General features: G+C 53.4%; 1 protein-coding gene across 1 annotated transcript; it reads left to right on the forward strand.

Moving 5' to 3' along the window:
- Positions 1–1,571: 1,571 nt before the first annotated feature.
- MDFI (MyoD family inhibitor) lies at positions 1,572–23,663 on the forward strand. The gene is made up of 4 exons (XM_064733061.1): positions 1,572–1,674; positions 15,486–15,734; positions 20,645–20,863; positions 21,685–23,663. The coding sequence occupies exons 1-4, from the start codon at positions 1,605–1,607 to the stop codon at positions 21,939–21,941; spliced, it is 795 nt and encodes a 264-aa protein (XP_064589131.1). The 5' UTR covers positions 1,572–1,604; the 3' UTR covers positions 21,942–23,663.
- The last annotated feature ends 1,245 nt before the right edge of the window (positions 23,664–24,908 follow it).

Below are 24,908 nucleotides of genomic sequence, written 5' to 3' on the forward strand. Positions count from 1 at the left end.
GGGCTGGGTTTATTTTGGGTTTATTTTGGCGGCGGCGGAGCCGGGAGCGGCGCGGGGTGCCAGGGTTTGTGAATGTGGGTCAGTGCAGTCACACACCTACAGGAACGGCCTTGTTTGCACAAAGCCGGCCAGATCCCACAGCCAGAGCCTTCCTCGGAGCACAGCCGGACCGGGGGGAGCGCGGGATGAGGCCGGGTGTGATTGCAGAGGGATTCACTGGGAGCGCAGGATGAGGCCTGGTGTGATCACTGAGGGATTCACAGTGCAGGATGAGGCCTGGTGTGATCATTGAGGGATTCGTGGGACCCTGAGAGCACAGACTGAGGCTGGGTGTGATCACTGTGGGATTCACTGGGACCCTGAGAGTGCTGGGTGTGATCACTGAGGGATTCGCAGTGCAGGATGAGGCCTGGAAAAAGCAGCAGTGGGATCGAAAACAGCTCCGCAAACATCCCACGGCTCCTCGTGACGCTCGGCACGGGGACAAATCCTCGTGGGGCCCTGCGGGGACACGGCCCCGGGGCGAAAAGTGAATTCCAGGCTGGGTTGGGATCTGCTGCTGCTGCTGCTCCAGCCCGAGCTGCTCGGTGTTCCCAGTGACACTGTGACACTGTGACGCCGTCACCTCCCATCCCAGCATCGCCCCAGGGAGCCAAACCTCATTTTCCAGCTGGGGAAACTGAGGCAGGGAGGGGTGGGGGAAGCAGAGGAGTTCCCTGGGCACGCCAAGGAGTCAGGGAATAAAGGTCTCGCTTGGGTTTCGTGCCTGGGGGAAAGTGGACGGGCTGAGCACACACCTGGGGGGCTCCAAATACCCACCCAAGGGGGTCCAGACATCCACCCAAGGGGCTCTAACACTCATCTGGGGGGCTCCAACACCCACCCAAGGGGTCGAAACAGCCACCAAAGGGGTCCCAACACCAACCCAGGGGGCTCCAACGCCCACCCAAGGGATCCCAATACTCACCCAAGGGGTTCCAACACCCACCCAGGAGGGCTCCAACACCTATCTGGGGGTCAAAACACCCACCCAAGGGATTCTAAATGTCCACCCAGGGTTGTGATACCCACCTGGGGGTCCTAACACCCACTTGGGGGGGGCTCCAACACCCACCCAAGGGGCTCCACCACCCATCTGAGGGGTCCACCACCCACCCAAGGGTCCAAACCCGGCTCAGCCCCGCTCTCCCCCCGCCGTTTCCCTCAGCCCCAGCCGAGGGCTCAGCCCAGCTGTGCAATCCCAAACCCGAGGCCGGCCCTGGAGCCTCCTCCGCCTCTCCCCGCTCCCGGCTCCGCTCCAGCCTCCGGCAGCAGCTCCCGGAGCGCGGCTTGGCCGCGGGTCCGCGCTCCCAACCTCATTTTTTTTTTAATTTAATTCGATTTTTTTTCTTTTTTATTTTTTTTTTTAATTTTATTTTTGGAAGGGGCTGGCGCGGACAAAGCCCCGGAGCGGAGCCCAGCCCAGCGGCGGGGCCGGGGGATGCGGGGCGGGCGCGGGGGCGGGCGCGGAGCCCCGCGGGGCCCCAGGTGAGCGGGACCGAGCACCGGGAGCGCACCGGGACGGGCCGGGCCCCGCTCCGAGCCCCGCCGACCCTCCCGCAGCCATGTCCCGGCCCGGCAGCCCCCGGCCCGAGCGCCCGGAGCGGGCCCGAACCGAACCGGGGCCGCCGCCAGGTACGGGGGACAAAGGGGGGATATGGGGGGACAAAGGGGGGACACAAAGAGGGGGGAGTGGCTGGAGGGGAGTGAGCGCTGTGTGCTCACCGCGAAGGTTTTGGGATCCCGGAGAAGGTTTTGGGATCGCTTGCAAAGTTTTGGGATTCTAGAGAATGTTTTGGGATCCCAGGGAAGGTTTTGGGATCGCTTGCAAAGTTTGGGGATCCCGTGCAAAGCTGTGGGATCCCAGGGAAAGCTGTAGGATCCCATGCAAAGTTTTGGGATCCGGGGAAAGGTTTTGGGACCACGGAGAAGGTTTTGGGAACGCGGGAAGGTTTTTGGAGTCCCAGGGAAAAGTTTTGGGGTCCCATGCGAGGTTTTAGCATCGCGAGGAAGGCTGTGGGATCCTGGAGAAGGTTTTGAGATCTCAGGGAAGGTTTTGGGATCACAGGAAAAGGCTGTGGGATCCCAGGGAAGTTTTTGAGATCACAGGGAAGATTTTGGGATCACAGGAAAGGTGTGGATCCAGGAAGTTTTGAGATCTCAGGGAAGATTTTGGGATCGCATACAAGGTCTGGGGATCACGGGGAAGGTTGTGGGATCCCAGGGAAGGCTGTGTGTACCTGGGGAAATTTTTGGGATCACAGGGAAGGTTTTGGGATCGCTTGCAAGGTTCTGGGATCCTTTGCAAAGTTTTTGGGATCGCTTGCAAGGCTCTGGGGTTGCAGGGAAGGTTTTGGGATTGCATGCAAGGTTTTGGATCCCATGCAAAGTTTTGGGATACCAGGGAAGGCTGTGGGATCCCGGGAAAGATTTTGGAATCATGGAGAAGGTTTTGGGATCCAGGGGAAGGTTTTGGGATCACAGGGAAGGTTTGGGATCACGGGCAGGGTGTGTGCAGGGGCTCCCAGGGTGCGTTTATGGGGGATTGGCTGCACTTTGGGGCTGTGGGGATGCTCTGCTGGCCACGGGGAGCGTGCACGATTGTGAACATCTGAGTGTGTGTTTGTGCAGCACTGTGAACATCTGAGCGTGTGCTGGTGCCCCCGGCAGTGTTTGGGTGTGAGTTTGGGGGTGTTTGTGTGTGATTGTGAACATCTGAGTGTGTGTTTGTGCACAATTGTGAATATTTGAGTGTGTGTTTGTGCCCTTGGCAGTGTTTGGGTGTGAGTTTGGGGGTGTTTGTGTGTGATTGTGAACATCTGGGTGTGTGTTGGTGCCCCGGCAGTATTTGGGGGTGATTGTGAACATCTGAGTGTGTGTTTATGCACGATTGTGAACATTTGAGTGTGTGTGTGTTTGTGTGTGATTGTGAACATGTGAGGCTGTGCTGGTGCCCTGGTCGTGTTTGGTGTGTGTGTTTGTGTGTGATTGTGAACATGTGTGTGTGTGTGTTTGTGCCCCTGGCTGTGTTTGTGTGTGATTGTGAACATGTGAGTGTGTGTTTGTGCCCCTGGCTGTGTTTGGGTGTGTGTTTGTGTGTGATTGTGAACATGTGAGGCTGTGCTGGTGCCCTGGTCGTGTTTGGGTGTGAGTTTGGGTGTGTTTGTGTGTGATTGTGAACATGTGGGTGTGTGTTTGTGCCCCTGGCCGTGTTTGGGTGTGTGTTTGTGTGTGATTGTGAACATGTGAGTGTGTGTTTGTGCCCCTGGCCGTGTTTGGATGTGTTTGTGTGTGATTGTGAACATGTGTGTGTGTGTGTTTGTGCCCCTGGCTGTGTTTGGGTGTGTGTTTGTGTGTGATTGTGAACATGTGAGTGTGTGTTTGTGCCCTGGCCGTGTTTGGTGTGTGTTTGTGTGTGATTGTGAACATTTGGGTGTGTGTTTGTGTGTGATTGTGAACATTTGGGTGTGTGTTTGTGCACGATTGTGAACATGTGAGTGTGTGTTTATGCACGATTGTGAACATGTGAGTGTGTGTTTGTGCCCCTGGCCGTGCTCTGGTGGGTGTCTGTGTGTGTTTTTGCAGGATTGTGAACATGTGAGCGTGCAGTTGTGCCCCGGCCGTGTTTCCCGTGCTGTGTTTGTGTGTGAGCTCAGCAGCTGCCGGGCCCCGCCGGGATTTCAATCCCAAACTCTGCCTCAGTTTCTGTCCCGGTGCCAGGCCCGGGGAGGGGGATGTGAGTGAAACCCCCCGAGGGATGGGGGCTGCTCTGGGCGCGTTACAGCCATCAGAAATGGGTGCAAATCTGGGGGAATCCTCACAGCTGAGCCCCCCAGAGCCCCTCTGGCCCTGCCAGGCTTCACATGCATGAAAAACTGCATTAAAACTGTACTAAAAACTGCATTAAAACTGCACTAAAAACTGCATTAAAAACCCCAGGGAGGGACTAAAACCCCCCCTGAGCATGAGGCTGCAGCAGCACACCGTGCTCTGTCAGGTCAGACACAAAAAGGGCCGAATCCAGCCTGGGAACAGCTCCCAAAATCCCCAAAATTTGGTGAGCAGAGCGGGATCAGCACAGCTGGACCAGCCCCTGCTGGCTCTGGAGAATTCACCCTCCTGCTCTGTTCCCCCTGCAGCTGGACGAGCTCTGCTCCAAACTCATTCCCAATGCAGCAGCTGCATTCCCTGGGGCTGATTTCCCTGCATTTCCTTCCTTTTCCAGGTGGGAAATGATGAGCTGGGAACGCAAAGAGATTTTTGCAAGGGGTTTGTCCCCAGCCCCAGCTCTGCTGAGCTCCTGTACCAGCAGCTGGGTTCAAAATACGGCTTCAAAATCTGTGAAATGCTTTGGGGGAGATGATTTTGGAGCTTTTCTGCCTTTCCTGTGGCCACACCAGAGCTGTGGGTGGGTAGAGAGAGGTTCAGCTCCCAGGGGTGCTGGTGGCATCAGCAGGAGCAATGGGACCTCACTGGGGACATCAGAGAGTGCCCAGTTTGGTGTTCCCAAATTTAAGGGACACCCATGAGTGCCAGTTTGGTTTCCCATCTTGAGGCAGTTGGTGTGTGTTCCCAAATTTCAGGGACATTCATTGGTGCCCAGTTTGGTTTTCCCATTTGAGGGGCCCCATGAGTGCCCAGTTTGGTGTTCCAAATTTAGGGACATCCATGAGTGCCCAATTTGGTTTCCCATCTTGGAGGGCATCTGTAGTGATGCTCCAATTTAAGTTGATCCATCGGTGCCCAGTTTGGTTTTCCCATCTTGGAGGGGCATCTGTGTGTGCCCAGTTTGATGTGTCCCTGTTGGGACTTCTTGTCCCTGTTGGAAGGGCATCCCCGAGTGTCCAGTTTGTTGTTCCCAAATTTAAGGGACATCCATCAGTGGCCAGTTCAGTTTTCCTATATTTCAGGGGCATCCCTGAGTGCCCAATTTGTTGTTCCAAAATTTCAGGGACATCCATCAGTGCCCAATTCAGTGTTCCCATCTTGGAGGGGCATCTGTGAGTGCCCAGTTTGGTCTTCCAAATTTTAAGAGGCATCTGTGAGTGCCCAGTTTGTTGTTCCCAAATTTAAGGGACATCCATCAGTGCCCAGTTTAGTTTTCCCATCTTGGAGGGCCATCCCTGAGTGCCCAGTTTGGTGTTCCCAAATTTCTGGGGCATCCATGAGTGCCCAATTCAGTGTTCCCATCTTGGAGGGGCATCTGTGAGTGCCCAATTTGGTGTTCCCAAATTTAAGGGACATCCATCAGTGCCCAGTTCAGTTTTCCAATATTTCAGGGGCATCCATGAGTGCCCAATTTGTTGTTCCGAGTTTAAGGCACATCCATCAGTGCCCAGTTCCATTTTCCCACGTTGAAGTGGCCTCGCCTCCATCCCAAACCATCCCAAACCCCCTCCTCCTCTTCCTCACCTGCCCCAGAGCTGAGTGTGAACTGAGCAGAGCCGGCCCAAGCTTCCCTTCATCCCAACTTTCAGCCATCCAGAGCCTTACCCAACGTGTCCTCTCCAGAGCCTACATCCCACCCTGTCCTCTCAACTTATCCATCGTCTTCCTCCAGACCTTCATCCCAACCCCCTCCTCCTAAGCCTTCATCCACCCTCTCCTCCAGAGCTATCCAACCTGCAGCCTCCCAGAGTCCTTCATCCCACCCTGCTCCTCCTCAGAGCCTTCATCCCACCTGCTCCTCCTCCAGAGCCTTCATCCCACCCTGCTCCTCCTCCAGAGCCTTCATCCCACCCTGCTCCTCCTCCAGAGCCTTCATCCCACCCTGCTCCTCCTCCAGAGCCTTCATCCCACCCCGTTCCTCCTCCAGAGCCTTCATCCCACCGTGCTCCTCCTCCAGAGCCTTCATCCCACCGTGCTCCTCCTCAGACCCAGCTCTGTGCTCCCCATCCCAAATCCTGACTCTCCCTCCTCCCTCCCCGTGTGGTTTTGGGGACGAGCGTGTCCCGGGCTGTCTGTCTGTCTGTCTGTCTGTCCGTCCGTCCCTGTGACACTCAGGAGCACAGCCCTGCTGCCCTGGGCCGGAGCCAGCAGCTCTGTCACGCAGCTCAGAGCCTGGGAATTCTCCCCTGCATTCCCTTTCCCAAGTTTTACAAACCAGCCATGGAGGTTTTATCCCGAAATTTCATTCCCTGGCGTCTCCAGAGATGGGCTGGGTGCCACCACAGCTCCTCCCACCCAGCAGGGACGGGGGCACGGCCTGAAATAGCCACAGGTAGTTTGGGAGAGAAGAGTCTGTCTGTCTGTCTGTCTGTCTGTCCTGGTGATTATTTTTTTTAGAGGAATTAGCAGAAAACAGGAGAAAAAACAAAGAGTTTTTTGCCTGGTGAGATGATTCTTCCTTCAGGGAGGAGGAGCGGGGACAGTGGGAAGCAAGAGAGGATCTTTCCTCTTCTTCCTCCTCCTCTTCTTCCTCTTCCTCCTTCTTCTCCTTCTCCTCCTTCTCCTTCTTCTCTGTCTCCTTCTCCTTCTTCCTCCTCCTCTTCCTCCTTCTTCTCTTTCTCCTTTTTTCTCCTTCTCCTCCTTCTCCATCTCCATCTCCATCTCCATCTCCTTCTCCATCTCCATCTCCATCTCCTTCTCCTTCTCCTTCTCCTTCTCCTTCTCCTTCTCCTTCTCCTTCTCCTTTCCTCTCTCTCCTCTCCTCTCATTCCATCTCCATCTCCTCTCATCTCCATCTCACTCATCTCCTCTATCTCCCCTCTCTCCATCTCCATCTCCTTCATCCTCTCCATCTCCTCTCATCTCCTCTCTCCTTCTCCTTCTCCATCTCCTCCTCGTTCTCCATGTGAAGATGAAGACAAATCCACCTCCAGAAGCAAAACCTGGGTTTGAAATGAGCCAAATTTGCTCATTCCCACCTCCCTTTTCCCTTCCCGGAGGGGACATTTGCCACCCTCGTGTCCCCATCCATGTCCCCAATCCCTGCCTGTGTCCCAGCTGTCCCAGCTCAGGCTTTGGCACACACACATTTCCTTTCATTTCCTTATTTTTTTCTGTCTGTTCCCCAAGGATTTTGCCCTGAGGTGTAGGAGGAGACTTGCCCACCCCCAAACACAAAATATTCAGCCCCGAACATGAAAAATTCAACCCCAAACATGAAATATTTGGCCCCAAACATGAAAAATTCAACCCCAAATGTGAAATATTCAGCCCCAAACATAAAAAATTCAGCCCCAAATGTGAAATATTCGGCCCTAAACATGAAAAATTCAACCCCAAATTTGAAACATTCAGCCCCAAACATGAAATATTCGGCCCCAAACATGAAATATTCGGCCCCAAATGTGAAATATTCAGCCCCAAACACGAAATATTCAGCCCCAAACATGAAATATTCAGCCCCAAACATGAAATATTCAGCCCCAAACGTGAAACATTCAGCCCCAAACATGAAAAATTCAACCCCAAACATGAAATATTCGGCCCCAAACACGAAATATTTGGCCCCAAACATGAAAAATTCAACGCCAAATGTGAAATATTCGGCCCCAAACCTGAAATATTCAGCCCCAAACACAAAATAAATATTCAGCCCCAAACATGAAATATTCAGCCCCAAACATGAAATACTTGGCCCCAAACATGAAATATTTGGCCCCAAACATGAAATATTTGGCCCCAAACACCAAATAAATATTCAGCCCCAAACACAAATATTTGGCCCCAAACATGAAAAATTCAACACCAAATGTGAAATATTCGGCCCCAGACATGAAATATTTGGCCCCAAACATGAAAAATTCAACGCCAAATGTGAAATATTCGGACCCAGACATGAAATATTCGGCCCCAAACCTGAAATATACAGCCCCAAACACCAAATAAATATTCAGCCCCAAACACAAAACTTTCAGCCCCAAACATGAAAAATTCAGCCCCAAAACAGCCCTGGGCTGCCCCAAGCAGGGAATTCTCAGCAGAAATCGAGGCCACCTCACTCAGAACCAAGAAAAAACCCTTCCAAAATCAAAATAAATGGGTTTTTTTCCTTGTCTCAGCACTGATTTAAATGCAGGATTGCAGAGTTGCACACAGAGTGCAAAGAGCCCCTCCCGAAAAAAGCCCTGAAAGGAACAAAAATGTATTTTTTTTACCCCACAGAAAGAAGTTTTTGCAACATTTCTGGTTTTTCTTTCCAAGTTTTTTTTCTTGTCAGCTCCCGAAAACGCTCCGCTGGTGTTTGTTCTTTGAGCAATGCGAAACTTACCAAGAAAAAGAAATGAAACATGAGGAGAAAAAAAAAAAAAAGAAGAAAAAGCAGATTTCTGGCTTATTTCGAAGTTTCTGGGTTTGAGCAAAACAAAGCTGGGCCTTGGGGCTGTGCTGCCCCTGCTGCTGCTCCAAATCCTGATTGAATTTCCTTGGAAAGCTGCAGAAACCCAAACCCTCCTCGGGGTGTTTGCTGCACTTCTGGTGATTTTTCCCAGATTTTTCCATGCCTGGAGTTTCCCTCCTTTGGGATGGGCACCAGGAAAGCCCCAAAATCCCTTCCCGTGCCCCAAAAAATGGGGAATTTTTGGGATCTGCGCATAGAAGAAACCCCAGCCTGCAGAGAATTCTGTGCTCCATCTCCACAGGTTTTTTTTTTGGGGGGGGGAAAATCCCATTTTCCTGCCTCAGTTTCCCCATAATTAAAGCAGATTTTAAAGGAAAATCCCTGGAGCTCAGGGAAGGTGTGCTGGGCCCTGGTTTCAATCTGTGCTGGAGAAATGCAGATTATTGAGCAGCTCCCCTTCATCCCCTCCTCAATTAACTTTTATTTTTTAAAGGACTTAAATTGGGCAAGAAACAATTTTTTTTTTTTTCCCCTGGCAGGACCTGTGCTGGTTTCTTTTTTTCTTTCATTTCTCCCTGCTCTGTAATTCCCAGAATCTCCCTGGATCTGATGAGGCCTCACCTCTGCTGCTTTCCAGGCTCCAGGGATAATTGCTTTTCCTTAGGGACACCCAGGATTTCCTCCCTTGATTTCCCAGATTTTCCATTTTTTGGGGGGGCGTTATCCTGCCCCAGGTGCTCCTCAAATTCAAATTCAATCCCAGTCGTTGTTTTCCCATTGTTTTCCCCCATTCCCTGTGTGTTTGGGATGGTTTTTGTTGGTTTTGGGATGGTTTATTTTGGTTTTGGGGTGAGGATTCTTGCTGGGAGATGAGGAAAGGAACCTGCTCCTTCCCAGCTTTGTGAAGTTTTGTTCTCCCTGATTTCCACTCCAGGCTTAAAAATTCCTCCTTCCCCTGCAGCTCCACGCTGGAATGGTGCCCTAATACCAACAAAATGTAAATATATTTACATTAAATTGATTTTTGTGCAAAAGGAATAATTCCTCCCAAATTGCTGCAGTGTGGGAAGAGGCAAAGCTGGAGCTGTGCTTTGGGGTCCAAACTCAAATTCAGTCCCAGTCTGGGGCTTTTTCCTGTTGTTTTCCCATTGTTTTCCCCCATTCTCTGTCCCCACTGCGTGTTTGGGATGGTTTATGCTGGTTTTGGGATGGTTTATGTTGGTTTGGGATGGTTTGTGTTGGTTTTGGGAATGAGGATTGGTGCTGGGAGATGAGGAAAGGAACCTGCTCCTTCCCAGCTTTGGGAAGTTTTGTTCTCCCTGTTTTCCACTCCAGGCTTAAAAATTCCTCCTTCCCTTGCAGCTCCACACTGGAATGGTGCCCTAATACCTGTAAAATGTAAATTTATTTACATTAAATTGATTTTTGCTGCATAAGGAATAATTCCTCCCAAATTGCTGCAGTGTCAGAGGTGCTTCTTGCAGGGAATTGATGTTTTGTCCTTCCTGAAACCCCTTGTAGGAACGTTTCTCTCATTAATTTGGTTTGGCAGGAGCTGGTTGGTGCCACGAGGACCTTGCAGGGATGGGGTTTGTGGGGACACCAACCTGGAATTGGGGTTTTGTCACCCAGGCCAAACTCCAGCAGGGATGGAATGGATGGACCTGGCTGGTCCTGGCCTGTCTGGCCCCAAAATCCCTCCCTCCCTTCCCACCCAAATCCTATAAATAACAAATAACAACAACTCCCAGCCTTGCTGAGCTATTTGGGGTTTTTGTGGGTATTTTTTTTTTGTGTGCTTTGTTTTGCTTTTTGTGCATTTAGGAAGTCACTTCTCACAGAAACCACTTGGTTTTTTGGACTGCATTCCTCACTGTTGCTGTTTATCCAAAGCTTTGCCCAGGTGAGGCCAAAGGGTTTCCAGGTGGGAAGCAAAGCTGGGCTGGATCTTGGGCAGCAATTTGGGAGGAATTATTCCTTATGCAGCAAAAACTGATTTAATGTAAATATATTTACATTTTATTGGTATGAAGGCACCATTCCAGTGTGGAGCTGCAAGGGAAGGAGGAATTTTGAAGAGACAGCAAAACTTCCCAGGACACAAAGCTGGGAAGGAGCAGGTTCCTTTCCTCATCCTCAGCATGAATCCCCATCCCAAAACCAACAGAAACCATCCCAAACCAACAGAAACCATCCCAAACCAACAGAAACCATCCCAAACCAACAGAAACCATCCCAAACACACTGTGGGGACAGAGAATGGGGGAAAACAATGGGAAAACAACAGGAAAACCCCCAGACTGGGATTGAATTTGAGTTTGCACCCCAAAGCACAGCTCCAGCTTTGCCTCTGGGGGTGTGGGCAGCGCAGGAAGGGAGAAGGGAACCCACAGATTTTGCTGTGCCGTGGCTCCTGCCTTTTGTTTGTCCAGCTCTTTGGGATTGCTGAGCTCAGCCCATCAGGAATTCCCACTGGGAGCACAAAGATCTTTTCCACAGAAGCTCCTGCATCCCCCAGAGGGATGTTGGAACTTGGGAATTTGCAGGAATTTCGCATTTCCAGCCATGAACTTCCAGTTATTTGCACCTCTCCTCTCTCCTGTGCTGTTTTCCCACCCTCCTGATGGATTTTGGGGCTCCCTGATGTCTCAGGACTCCCATGACCGATGGATTTGGACTTTGGGATCGGGGAGAATAATCGGAAAATCGGCTCCATGTGCATGTCCTGGGCTTGGCAGGAGAAATCAGCCCCACATTTATCACTTTGCTGATCTCTGGTACCTTGGGGCAGTGCTGTGATTTATTGAAGTTATTGTTTTTGGAATGCCTCGTTACCTCTGCTCCCAAAATCCAGAGCTCTGGGCTGCTCTCCCACATCTCCCTTGTGCTGCTCGTCCCAGGCTCTGAGCAGGATTTGCCCTGCCCAGGAAGGGTTTGAGGTGCAGGAATTTTGGGGAGAAGTGAGAGATGTCCCATCCCAAGGGCTGGCTGGCCTCAGGGCTTGGCCCAGGCTCACAGTTGGGTTTAAATCTGATGGATTTGGGTCAAAGCTGGTCCTGTTCTGGGGGCAGCAGGGAGGAGGGGTCCGGGGGGATCAGCAGGGCAGGGATTGGGGAATTTAAAGGAGACAGAGCTGTGGGATGAGCTGTGCCAGTGATGGAAGGCTCTGCTCAGCTCCTCCTGTGCCTGCAGAGCTGCTGCCCCTGCTTGGGGGCGTTGGGGAGCTGCTGCTGCAGCATTTCCCAGGGAATTGCCTCTGCATTTCCCAGGGCATTGCTCCTGCATTTCCCAGGGCATTGTCTGTGCATTTCCCAGGGCATTGTCTGTGCATTTTCCAGGGCATTTCCCAGGGCATTGCCTCTGAATTCCCCAGGGCATTGCTTCTACATTTCCCTGGGCATTCCCTGTGCCCTTCCCTGGGCATTCTCTGCATTTCCCAGGATATCCTCTCTGCATTCCCTCTGCATTTCCCAGAGCATTGCCTGTGCATTTCCCAGGGCATTGTCTGTGCATTTCCCAGGGCATTGTCTGTGCATTTCCCAGGGCATTGCTTCTACATTTCCCTGGGCATTCTCTGCATTTCCCAGGTTATTCTCTCTGCATGTCCTCTGCATTTCCCTGGGCATTCTCTGCATTTCCCTGGGCATTGCCTCTGAATTTCCCAGAGCATTCCCAGGGCATTTCCCTGGGCATTCTCTGCACTTCCCAGGACATTCCTTGTGCCCCTCCCAGAGCATTTCCCCTGCACTTCCCAGGGCATTCTCTCTGCATTTCCCTGGGCATTGCCTCTGCATTTCCCAGAACATTCCCAGGGCATTTCCCAAGGCATTCCCTGTGCCCTTCCCAGGGCATTCTCTCTGCATTGACTCTGCATTTCCCAAGGCATTCCCTGTGCTCTTCCCAGAGCATTCCCTCTGCATTTCCCTGAATATTCCCTCTCCTTTTCCCTGGGCATTCCCTGAATATTCCCTCTTCATTTTCCTGAACATTTCCTCTGCATTTCCCATTCCCTCTGCCCTTCCCTGATCATTCCCTCTCCTTTTCCCTTGGCATTCCCCCTGCATTTCCCATTCCCCCTGCATTTCCCTGAATATTCCCTTTTCATTTTCCTGAACATTCCCCCTGCGCTTCCCATTCCCTCTGCCTTTCCCTGATCATTCCCTCTCCTTTTCCCTGAACATTCCCCCATGGATCCCAGTGGACAGGGAGCTGTGGGCTCTGTGCTGACCCCACACATTCCCACCTTCTCCCAGCCCTCCCTGGGTCCTTCCCCACCCCATTCCAGGGGCAGCTGGGGCTCAGCCCCATCCCCACATCCAGCCCGTGGGATGTGAGGCTGTGTGAAGGATCAGCTCACCCAAACTCCATTCCTGGCTATTTCTGTCCCTCTCCTGGCCAGCTTGTTCCCGGGGGAGTTAATTTAATTGCCACCTTCCTCCCTGCCTGCCTGTGGTTGTGTGTGAGCGCTTGTGCAGGGTAATTACAAGCGTGGAGTGGGCACAGCAGGGACGAGCCTGGGCTCCATCCCAGCTGGAGCACAGCCTGGATATCGCTGTGGATCCACCCAGCCTGGCCTTGTCCCCAGGAACGGGCACAGAGGTGTGACAGTGCCCACAGGGGTCTCAGGTTGAAGGAAGAGACGAGGATCTGACTCTATGTTTCAGAAGGCATGATTTATTATTATATATATTACATTAAAACTATACTAAAAGAATAGAAGAAAGGATTTCATCAGAAGGATGAAGAATAGAATAGCAAAGAATAGAATAGCAAAGAATGATAACAAAGGTTTGTGGCTCGGACAGAGAGTCCGAGCCATTAATTGATTGGCCATTAATTAGAAACAACCACATGAGACCAATCCCAGATGCACCTGTTGCATTCCACAGCAGCAGATAACCATTGTGTGCATTTTGTTCCTGAGGCCTCTCAGCTTCTCAGGAGAAACAATCCCAAGGAAAGGATTTTCCATAAAAGATGTCTGTGACACAGAGGGGCCAGGGGATGCTCTGGAGGCAGCACAGAGGGGCAGGGACAGGGATCTGCTGAGCTCTCCCTGTGCCTGCCCCTTCTCCTGCTGCTGCTCCTGATTTTCCAGCCCTTTTTCCCTCAGGAAAGGGGATCTGGGGGTGATGGGGCTGTTTCCTGAGGGGTTTTAAGCGCTGAACACACTCAGCACATCCCACAGCAGGAACCAGAGCTCGGGGAGCTCTGTGGGAGCTTCAGCTCTGCCTCCACTCAGAGCTCCTCATCTCTGGCATCCTTGGCATGGGACACCTCTTGCTTTTCCCCAAAACTCCTGCACCCCCAGCCCCTTCCTGGCCAGGGAAATCATCCTCGTGATCCATTTCCCACAGTCGTGATCCACTGATCCATTTCCCACATGATCCATTTCCTCGTGATCCATTTCCCACCCTCATCCATCAGGTGGAATCCTGCTCCTGCTGATGCCGGGGTGCAGCTGGAACCCTCCCTCGTTTTCTCCTTTTAATAACATTGATATTTAATTATCTGTAATTGCCCTCTTTCCCCCTCAGCTCTGGTGTGTGGGACTCTGGTTTTAGGGAGGATAATGAACCATCCCAGGCCTCTTTTCCCCCTCCCCTGCCCTCCCTGGCTGCTTGCAGGGCTCCTGTTCCAGCCAGGGCAATTATGGCTCTGTGCTCTCCCTCCTTCTGCCCAGCCTATAATTTAGTTTTATATAAAGTGTGTTCCAGCCCCTGTTGTGCAAGACTTTGCTATTCTGAGGGATGGGCAGAGGGCTGGGTGGGCAGGGGGGGCTGGGGCAGTGTGGCACAGCCCTGGGCACCCCTGGCACCCCAAATTCCCCGTGGGAATTCAGCAGCACTAAAGGTGGTCCTGCCCCCTCCTGCCTTTCTGCCCGGGGGTGTTTGGCACAGGGATTTCTCCCGTTGGGGGATAACTCAGCTCCTTGCAGGGTTTTGCTGCCCCACGGAGGGCTCCTGCAGGGGTTGGTGCTGCCCCAGAGTGCAGAGGATGAGGGAGGTGGCAGCCAGCCCCGGCAGGGCAGACAGTGCCTCTTTCATGGGAAGGGGGATGAAAAACCCAGCGCTGGCTGCCGAGTGTAACCAGATCCCTTGGCTTTCTGGAGAAGGAATGTGAGAGCTTGGGAGGCATTTTGGGATGGTGCTGCAGCGGGGGGAGCAGCTGGGGGGTGGTGCAGCCCTGGTGCCCGTCCCGGGCTGCCCAAACCCTGGGTGGCATCCCTCAGGTGGCATCCTGGCATCCCTTGGGTGCATCCCTTGGTGGCATCCCTTGGGTTCATCTCTTGGCTGCATCCCTAGGGTTCATCCCTGGTGAACACTGATCATCCCTGTTCATCCCTTGGGTTCATCCCTGGGTTCATCCTTGGTGACATCCCAGTTCATCCTGGTTCATCTTGGGTTCATCCCTGGGTTCATCCTGGCACCTGTCACCCTTGGTGACATCCTGGGGTCATCCCTTGGTTCCTCCTGGTTCATCCCTTGATCATCCTGGGTTCATCCCTTGGTCTCATCTCTGTCACCTTGGGTTCATCCCTTGGGCTCATCTCTTGGGTTCATCCCTTGGATTCATCCTTGGGTGGCATCCCTGGGTTCACTCCTTGGTGACATCCCTCGGATTCATCCCTTGGGTTCATCCCTTGGTGACATCCCTTGGTGACATTCCTTGGTGACATCCCTCAGGTTCATCCCTGGGTTCATCCTTTGGGTTCATCCCTGGGTTCATCCCTTGGATTCATCCTTGGGTGGCATCCCTGGGTTCACCCCTTGGTGACATGCCTGGGGTTCATCCCTTGGCTTCCTCCCTTGGTTCCCTTGGGTCATCCCTTGGTCATCCCTCATTCATCCTGGGTTCATCCTTTGTTCATCCTGGTTCATCCCTTGGTAGCACTGAGTTCACCTTGTGACATCCTGGGGTTCCCCCTGGTACATCCTGGTGACATCCCTTGGTTCATCCCTTGGTTCATCCTTGCTGGCATCCTCAGTCATCCCTCAGGTCATCCTTGTGTTCCCTTGCTGTCCTTGGTGACATCCTGCAGCGTGTGACACAGGGGAGCCCAAACCTCCTGCCCCAATCTGTGGGCAGTGTTTGGGAGTTTGTCTGACCCAGGGGCTCGGCTCTAACCCCGTTTTCAGCTCTAACCCCGTTTCTCTTGCAGAGGTGCCTGAGCCCTCCCTCCCTGCCCCGAGGGGTCCCCGGTCCCCCGCTCGCCCTGCAGTGCCAAAAAAGGAGAAAGCCCTGGAAGGTGACAAATCCCTGAAGAAGGAGAAAGCCCTGGAAGGTGACAAACCCCCGAAAGCCCTGGAAGGTGACAAACCCCCGAAAGCCCTGGAAGGTGACAAACCCCCGGCAGTGCTGACAAAAAGCCCCCGGGCCGAGCTCTGCGGCGCTCCTGAAGCTGTGACATGTGAGTGTTGCCCTCGGGACTCATCACAAAGCAGGGCAGAGGTGGGAACCCGGCTCCTCCTCGCTTTGATCCTCTCCACATCAAAGCCTGAACCGAGCCTGAGTCACCTGGAGAGGTGCAAGGGAAGGGCGGCATCTGGGGTGGCTCCCGGAGCAGCTGGAGCTGCTTGGGAAGGGTTGGGGTTCTCTGGGGGGCTGTGGTGGGAAGGGGGGTCAGCCTGCCTGGGAAAGGAGCATCCCCCAAAATCCCAAGTGGGTGGAAGCTCCCCAGTCCCTTTTCAACGGGCAGGAATTGGATGGAAGCTCCATTTCCAAGGGGTGGAAAGTGGATGGAAGCTTCCCAGTTCCTTTTCAAAGGGTGTAGAGTGGATGGAAGCTCCCTAGTCCCTGTCCAAGGGTGTGGTTAGAAAGTGGATGAAGCTCCTCCCCTTCAAGGGGTAGAAAGTGATGGAAGCTTCCAGTCCCTTCCTTAAATGGTGGAGGAAGATGGATGGAAGTTCCAGTCCCTTTCCAAGGGGGAAGGGGAGAGGGATGAGGCAGGCCTGGGAAGGCAGACCCCTCAGGAGAGCAGGCCAGGGAAGGGAGAGAGTGACAATGCAGGCAACTCAGGAGGAGAGCAGAGCTCACAGGGAGAGCAGAGCTCAGTGAGGAGAGCAGAGCTCACAGGGAGAGCAGAGCTCAGTGAGGGGAGCAGAGCTCAGTGAGGGGAGCAGAGCTCAGTGAGGAGAGCAGAGCTCAGTGAGGGGAGCAGAGCTCAGTGAGGGGAGCAGAGCTCAATGAGGAGAGCAGAGCTCAGTGAGGAGAGCAGAGCTCAGTGAGGAGAGCAGAGCTCACAGGGAGAGCAGAGCTCAGTGAGGAGAGCAGAGCTCAGTGAGGGGAGCAGAGCTCACAGGGAGAGCAGAGCTCAGTGAGGAGAGCAGAGCTCACAGGGAGAGCAGAGCTCAGTGAGGAGAGCAGAGCTCAGTGAGGAGAGCAGAGCTCACAGGGAGAGCAGAGCTCAGTGAGGAGAGCAGAGCTCAGTGAGGAGAGCAGAGCTCAGTGAGGAGAGCAGAGCTCAGTGAGGGGAGCAGAGCTCAGTGAGGGGAGCAGAGCTCAGTGAGGGGAGCAGAGCTCACAAGGAGAGCAGAGCTCACAGGGAGAGCAGAGCTCAGTGAGGAGAGCAGAGCTCAGTGAGGGGAGCAGAGCTCACAGGGAGAGCCCAGCAGAGCTCCCGGTTCCCGCGGCCGAGCCCTCGCGCAGCATCTGCGAGCTGGGCCGGCTGCCCACAGACATTCTGCACGCCTGAGTCACAGCTCAGCCCTGCACGGCCCCCTCCCCAGCCCAGCCCAGCCCCCCAGGGCTGGGGGGGATTGGGGCACCCTCCTCCTGGTGAGCAGTGTCACCTCTGCTCTCCCCACTGCTCGCTGTGCTGCTCCTGGGGGGTCACCATTGGTTTTTGGGGTTATTCCCATTTTGGCAAGCCCTGGGGATCACATTTAGGCTGTCCCATGGGATGGGAGCATTCCTGTGCCAGCCTGGCTCGTGCAAGCTCAGGAGGAACCAGGCAGAAAAGGCTGGAGGGTGCAGGGTGATGTCCTTGCCCACCAGTGCCAGGATTGGCCCCTTTGAGGCTCAGCTCTGTGCTCAAATCCAGTTTTGCAGCATTTTGGGACACTGGGATTGCAGACTTGGCATGCTGTGTGTTGAGCTTCAGGCAGGAACAGCAAACCCAGGTGGCCACAACATTCCAAGCCCTGGCAGTGGCTCAGGGACCCTGGTGATGCTGCCCTGGGACAGCCTGGGGGCATCCAGAGCATCACCTCCATGGGAAACCCAAAGTTGTGGGGTTCAGGTTACAGGTTACAAACATCCAGCAGGTTTTTGGTTATTGAAGAGCTGCAGACAGGCAGTTTCCCCCAAAATCCTCTTTTCCAGGCCTGGTCCCCCACTCCTGCATGACTGGGGAGCTGAAGGTGCCTCTTCTAGCAGAGCTTTGGCCTTGTTTCTTAAAGGCTGTCCTAAAAAAAAATGGGAACTATTTTCCCTAACCTTGAGGGGGGATTCCTGGCTGCCTTTGGCTGCCCCTGGCCGGAGCCAGAGCGTGATTTTGATTTACAAACAGTTTAATCTGAGGAATGCAGCGAAATGGGGAGCGCCAAGTGCATGCTGCTGCAGTCCCAGAGAACCCAGCTGCTGTCCCAGCCTGCTGAGCTGCTGCTGCTGCTGCTGCTGCTGGGTCCCTGCAGGCTCAGCCCCTTCCTGGCACAGCCCGGGGCACCTCGGTGCCACACACGAGGCAGGAGAGGGCGCAGGGTGAGGGCACATAATGAGTGAACACTCCATGAGTGTCGCAGACATCTTTTATGGAAAATCCTTTCCTTGGGATTTTTCCTCCTGAGAAGCTGAGAGGCCTCAGGAACAAAATGTAAGCAATGATTTTCTGCTGCTGTGGAATGCAACAGCAATCTGTGATTGGCCTCACGTGGTTGTTTCTAATTAATGGCCAATCACAGTCAGCTGGCTCAGACACAGAGCCCGAGCCACAAACCTTTGTGATCATTCTTTTCTATTCTTAGCCAGCCTTCTGATGAAACCTTTTCTTCTATTCTTTTAGTACAGTTTTAATGTAATATATATCATAAAATAATAAATCAAGCCTTCTGAAACAGGGAGTCAGATCCTCGTCTCTTCCCTCAACATAAGACCCCTGTGAACACGGTCACACATGAGGTTTTTAGGAAGGGGAGACAATCCCAGTTTTATCCAAGACCTGTTTTGTGTCTCCCCGCTCTCTGCTCTCTCTCAGCCCACTCTTCCCGCTCACCTCTGGTTATTTGAAATTCCTTTCCCAGTGGATGTCAAACACCAAGCTCCACTTTCACCTCCCTGTGCAGCCCAAGCCCAGCTCAGCCTGGTCAGACCAAGCACTGGGACCATCCCCTTGCGTCTTTCACCTTCCATCTATTTTATTTTCACCTTCCGCCCACTTTATTTTCACCTTCCATCTGTTTTATTTTGGTGGCTGCAGGACAGGGGCCGCCTGTGCCCTGCACAGAAAGCAGCTCCTGTTCCCTGGTGCCAGGAGGTGCCTTTGCCCTCGAGCCTCTGCCCTGAATCATCCCTTGTTTACTGCCCTGGGAGAGGAAAAGCAAAGTTTGGCCGGAGCACCACCAGACAGGGTTTTATTTTATTTATTTTTATTTTTTATTTATTTTTATTTTTATTTTTATTTTTATTTTTATTTTTATTTTTATTTTTATTTTTATTTTTATTTTATTATTTTATTTTATTGTTTCATTTCATTATTTTATTTTTTATTCTTATTTTTTAAATTATTTTATTTTATTATTTTATTTCATTTTCTATTTTCTATTTTCTATTTTCTATTTTATATTTTATATTTATATTTTATATTTTATTTTTTATTTTTTATTTTTTATATTTTATATTTAAATTTTTATATTTTAGTTTAGTTTGTTTGTTTTGTTTATTTTATTTTATTTTATTTTATTTTATTTTATTTTATTTTATTTTATTTTATTTTATTTTATTTGTGGCCTTGCTGAGGAGGATGATGGCTGCTGGAACCTTGTGCTGGTTCCCAGTGCTCCCCCAGGTGAGGATGAGGAGGCAGCGTGGGCAGGAGCGAGGGCTGAGCCGCCCCTGTGGCTCTGGCAGGACGCTGGGCTGCAGCAGGAGAGGCTGGAGGGAGGCACAGCCACAGAACTGAGTTATTTTCCTCCTCCTGCAGAGGAGTTCAGCCAGAGGTTGCAGAGACCTCAAGGAAGCGGCCGGTTCCTGCAGGGCTGGGGAGAGGAGCAGGCTGGCTCTGCTGTGGTTCCTCAGCTCCTGTGGCTCTGGGGACACTCAGGAGCTCTTGGTGGCTTCATCCCTCCTGGCCCTGCAGGGACATCTCCTCCTTCAGGTCCTCTGAAGAGTTTCAGCCCATCCTTCATGACAAATCTGCATTTCTTGGTGGTTTTCCATCCCTTCCTCTCTCAGCAGCCTTTGTCTCCTTCCTTCCAGCTGCCTTTTCCACATCTCCTGTTCCATCTCCCTCACAGAATCACAGAATAATGAGGCTGGAAGAGACCTCTCAGATCATCGAGTCCAACCTCTGCCCCAACACCTCACCTATAGCACCAAGTACCACGTCCAGTCTTTTTTTAAGCACATCCTGAGATGGTGATTCCACCACCTCCCTGGGAAGAGTATTCCAATATTTTATTATTCTTTGGGTAAAAAACTTTTTCCTAATATCCAACCTATACCTACCCTGACATAGCTTGAGACCGGCTCTGGTGGTGTTTGCAGGGATCCCAGGATGAGGGAAGAGATGAGAATCTTGACTCCATGTTTCAGATTTATTATTTTATGATATATATTATATTAAAATTTTATTTTTATTTTATTCATTATTTTATTATATATATTATATTAAAAGAATTGATTGTTTTATTATATATATTATATTAAAGAATTTATTGTTTTATTATATATATTATATTAAAAAATTATATAGTAAAACTATACTAAAAGAATAGAAGAAAGGATTCCATCAGAAGGCTTGCAAGGAATAAAAAGGAAGGAATTATAATAAAATCTTGTGATCGACCAGAGTCTGAGACAACTGGGCTGTGATTGGCCATTAATTAAAAGAGATTAATCAAAGATGCACCTGTTGCATCCCACAGCAGCAGATAACCATTGTTTACATTTTGTTCCTGAGGTTTCTCAGCTTCTCAGAAGAAAAAATCCTAAGGAAAATATTTTTCATAAAATATGTCTGTGCCACCCATCCCCTTGGACCATCCACCCTCCAGCTCACCCCATGTCCATCTGGGGACCAGATTCCCGTTTCCCCGGGGTCTGGGCACACATTTCTCCCTGTGGAGAGGGCAGGGGCGGTAACATTCTGCTTTTCCCTTCCAGGCCAGCCCCAGGTGGGGCCACCCCTGCAGTCCCCTGGTCCCTGCACGCAGCTGCTGCCCAACGGGGACGCGGGGAACGGGATCTGCCGGGCTGTGCCCAGCACGCAGAAACCACCCCGAAAGCTGCAGCCACACCACTCCATCAACAGCCAGGGCAGCAAGAAGAGCAAGGGCAGCTCCAAGTCACCCTCCTCCCACATCCCCATTGAGGCGCAGGAAGGTACTGCTGAACCCTGAGGGCTCTTTCCAGATGTTCTCCTTGGGTTCCTCATCCCTTGGGATCTCTTGGTGGCACCCTCTGAGTCCTGGGCTCCTCATCCCTGTGGATCTCTTGGGTGGGATCTTCCAACTCTTCAGGCCCCTTATCCCTTGGGATCTCTTGGGTGGCATCGTCCTAGCCCTGGGCTCATCATCCTTTGGGATCTCTTGGGTGGCATCTTCCAAGTCCTTGGACCCTCATCCCTTGAGATCTCTGGGTGGAATCCTCCAAGCCCCTCATCCCTTGGGATCTCTTGGTGGCACCCTCCAAGCCCTGGACTCATCATCTCTATGGATCTCTTGGGTGGCATCTTCCAAGTCCTCAGGCCCCTCATCCCTTGGGATCTCTTGGGTGGCGTACTCTAAGGCCCTGGGGTCCTCATCCATTGGGATCTCTTGGTGGCACTTTCCCAGCTCTCGGGCCCCTCATCCCTTGGGATCTCTTGGTGGCACCCTCCAAGCTCCTCATCCCTGGGGATCTCTTGGTGGCATTCTCCAAGCCCTTGGGTCCCTCATCCCTATGGATCTCTTGGTGGCCTCCTCTGAGCCCTTGGGTCCCTCATCCCTTGGGATCTCTTGGTGGCATCCTCTGAGCTCAGCAGGACCCCTGGATCCTCCTGGCCATCTCCTGTCCTCCAAAATTGGTCTCTCTTGAGGGCTGGATGTTGAGGGAGACTCTCTCCCGACCCCTTTTCCGCTCCCTTCCATGAATTCCTGAGGGAGCATTTCCACCCTCGGGTGCTCCCCCAGCCCGGCCTTGTCTCACCCTGCGTTCCTCCCCAGATTGCTGCGTGCACTGCATCCTCTCCTGCCTGTTCTGCGAGTTCCTGACCCTGTGCAACATCGTGCTGGACTGTGCCACGTGCGGCTCCTGCACCTCGGAGGACTCCTGCATCTGCTGCTGCTGCTGCAACTCGGGCGAGTGCGCGGACTGCGACCTGCCCTGCGACATGGACTGCGGCATCATCGACGCCTGCTGCGAGTCTGCCGACTGCCTGGAGATCTGCATGGAGTGCTGCGGGCTCTGCTTCTCCTCCTGAGGGCCCCTCTGGGCGGGGGGAGCTGCGCCAGGACCCCCCAGATCTCCCATGGTGGGTCAGGCTCCGGCCGGGCCCTCAGGAGGCCTTGCTGAGGAAGAGGAGGAGGAAGAGGAGGAGGAGGAAAGTGAATCCCCTGCTGGAATCCTCGTCCTTGGAGCGTGTCCTGCCCGGGGCAGGCTGAACCCAGAGGGCCACGGGAACTCTGGTGGTGTCCTGGCCTGCGCTACCTCTGCCAGCACTGGGGGGCTGTGGGAGCCTCCTGCCACCTGAGCCGAGAGCAGGAGTGACTGTCACACAGAGCCACCCAGCATTGGGGACAGCCATTCACAGAGCCAGCCCAGCATTGGGGACAGCCATCCTGCAGAGCCATCCCAGGTTCTGGCCTTGGGGACAGCCAGTCCCAGAGAGCCACCCTGGGGCCTGGCCTTGGGGACAGCCTGTCCTGCAGAGCCACCCCAGCACTGAGGACAGCCCATCCCACAGAGCCAGCCCAGCACTGGGGACAATCCATCCTGCAGAACCACCCTGGGGACAGCCCGTCCTGCAGAACCACCCCAGCCTTGGGGACAGCCCATCCCAGTCATCCCAGGGCCCAGCCTTGGGGACACACAGTCCCGCAGAGCCACCCTGAGGCCCGGCCTTGGGGACAGCCTGTCCTGCAGAGCCACCCTAGGGCCCAGCCTTGGGGACAGCCTGTCCTGCAGAGCCTGACACTGGGGACAGCCCATCCCACTGCCACCACCCCAGGACAGTGCTCCAAGGGGGTTACAGGGGGTGGCACAGAGCAGGGACACCACCAAGGCTGGGTGACCCCTGGGGACTGGGACCAGCCCACTGTGGGGTCCCAAACTGGGGGACACATCCTGTCAGCCCCCTGCCCTCTGTGCCCAGCCTGGCTGCCAAGTGCAATACCCACAGCCTGAGCCCCTCCTGGAAGAAACTTTTCCTGTCATTGAGCTCTGTGTGTCCCCCTTGTGTCCCCAATGTGTCCCAGGCATGGTGGCTCAATTGGTGCCAGATGACCCCAGCATTGCTGTCCCCATGCCACCATCCCAGGGACAGGTGGTGGGGAGAGACGGGAAGGGAAGTGTCACAGTATTTTATAGATTTTTTTTGGTTCCTTTTTACTGTAAATAAAGGTCTTTCTTCATTTCTGACTGGCAGCTGGCCCAGCACGTGCTCTGCAGGGCACTCCCTGGAGACAGAGGCTCCGTGTCCCCTGTCCCTGCAGCCCATCCTGCTCCCAGCTGGCTTTGGGGACATGGGACAGGTCAGTGAAAGCCCCCAGGGTGCTCCTGTTGGCTGGGAAGGAAAATGCAAGAGGACTTTGTGTCCTTGGCTCCAGGGAACAGCAGGTTGAGGTCCTGGAGTGTCCTGGCCCCCCCTGGGACAAACCCTGGCTCTTGTCCCACCATCCCTGGGATGTCACCTGCTTCACCAGCCCCAGAGCACGAATTACCCAAAGGAGAAAATAAATTATGCAAATTCCTATGGAAGGGCTGGGGCTGGTGAGTTTGCTGCCCTTGGAATTGGGGTGGTTTTGGCCACTCCTGCCCTGGCTGGGACCCCCACCCATGCGAGGGACCACAACCCCACTCTGGGGTCTCGCTGCCCTTGGAAGGGCCCAGCTGGCCCAGCTCAGCTGCTGCCTGGGCTGAGGCTGAACGAGGAGGGAAAATCACTCAAAAACCGGGGCCAAATGGGTCAGTTGGTCACAGTGACAGTGGCTGCCTGGGGATCTGGGCTCGCTGCCCTCCAGCACTGTAGCTCAGCCGGGAATCCTATTTTTAGTGGTGAGCAAGAGCCCAGCGTGGTGCAAGTGCACGGAGGAGGCACAGAGGATGGTGCGGGCAGCCTTCCTCCACCCCACACCCCGCCGGGAGGGCTGGGGGTGCTGGGTTTGGGGTGAAGCCGTGAGGGGTGGGATGCACATCCCTGCCCAGCCTGGCACAAACGGGATCAGGGCCCCATGTGGCACTGGCAGGGTCGCTCAGAGCTGTTCCACGGGCTCTGCTCCAAACCCTTTGCATCCTTGGCACGGAGGTTCTGGCCTTCCCCAGCCTGGCCTCGTGTCTGCTGCTAATTAGGGAGCGTGGAGCTGCCAGGGCTGCTCCCACCAGCCGCAGCCGCTTAATGGGGAACAGATTCCCCCAGTGCAGGAGGGTTCTGAGGGCTGGCTGGGTGGGGTGGGGGTCACACATACCCTGAGCCCCCCTTCTGCTCCTCCTCAGCCCTTCAGTGCTGCTCCCAAAGGAGCAGGTCCCCATCCAGAGCAGGGATGGGATCCTGGTGTGTTTTCCTCCATGGGTGAGATGTTCGTGCTTCCGCGACGGCTGCCTTGGAGAAAATGCAAATAAAAGAGCAATAATCAGCACAGGGCTGCCCAGATCTCTGCCCTCTGCAAACCCCACCTCAGAGAGTTGTTCCCACCTTGCTCCTCAGGGCTGGAGGTTGGAAGGGGCAAAGACAAATTTATTTCAGCCCCCACCCCAAATCTGAGGTGCATTCCCTGCCCTGGGCAGTGCTGGCTGCTCTGCTCACACCCCAGGAGCTCCTGGAATTCCCTGGGGTGGTCCTGGGATGTGGGAATGATGGATCAGAGCAGGGATTGGTGACCCAGAGCAGGGAATGATGAACCAGAGCAAACTTGAAAACTTTAAACCCTGATTTCAACCCTTCCCCTGGACGCAAGTTGGCACGGGCCGTGCAGGTTGCAAAACGCTGGGCAGGGCAAGAGTTAAACCCTCCTGCCTGGGAATTAATTAACAACAGATGTGCTTGGTTTTAACTAATTATTCTCCTGCCAGCACTTGGTTTTTATGGTTTTCTCAGAGTTGGAGCACCGTGCCCACACTGTGTTGATCCTGCTGGGCTTTCCTGGGCACCCTGGGTTTCCCTGCCCACCTTCCCCAACCTGGCTGCCCCTGAGTTTGATGTTTTAAGTGAAACAATTCAATGAAATTGGCT

The sequence above is a fragment of the Zonotrichia leucophrys genome, chromosome 26 (genome assembly GCF_028769735.1).
Source record: "Zonotrichia leucophrys gambelii isolate GWCS_2022_RI chromosome 26, RI_Zleu_2.0, whole genome shotgun sequence".
Lineage (NCBI taxonomy): Eukaryota > Metazoa > Chordata > Aves > Passeriformes > Passerellidae > Zonotrichia > Zonotrichia leucophrys.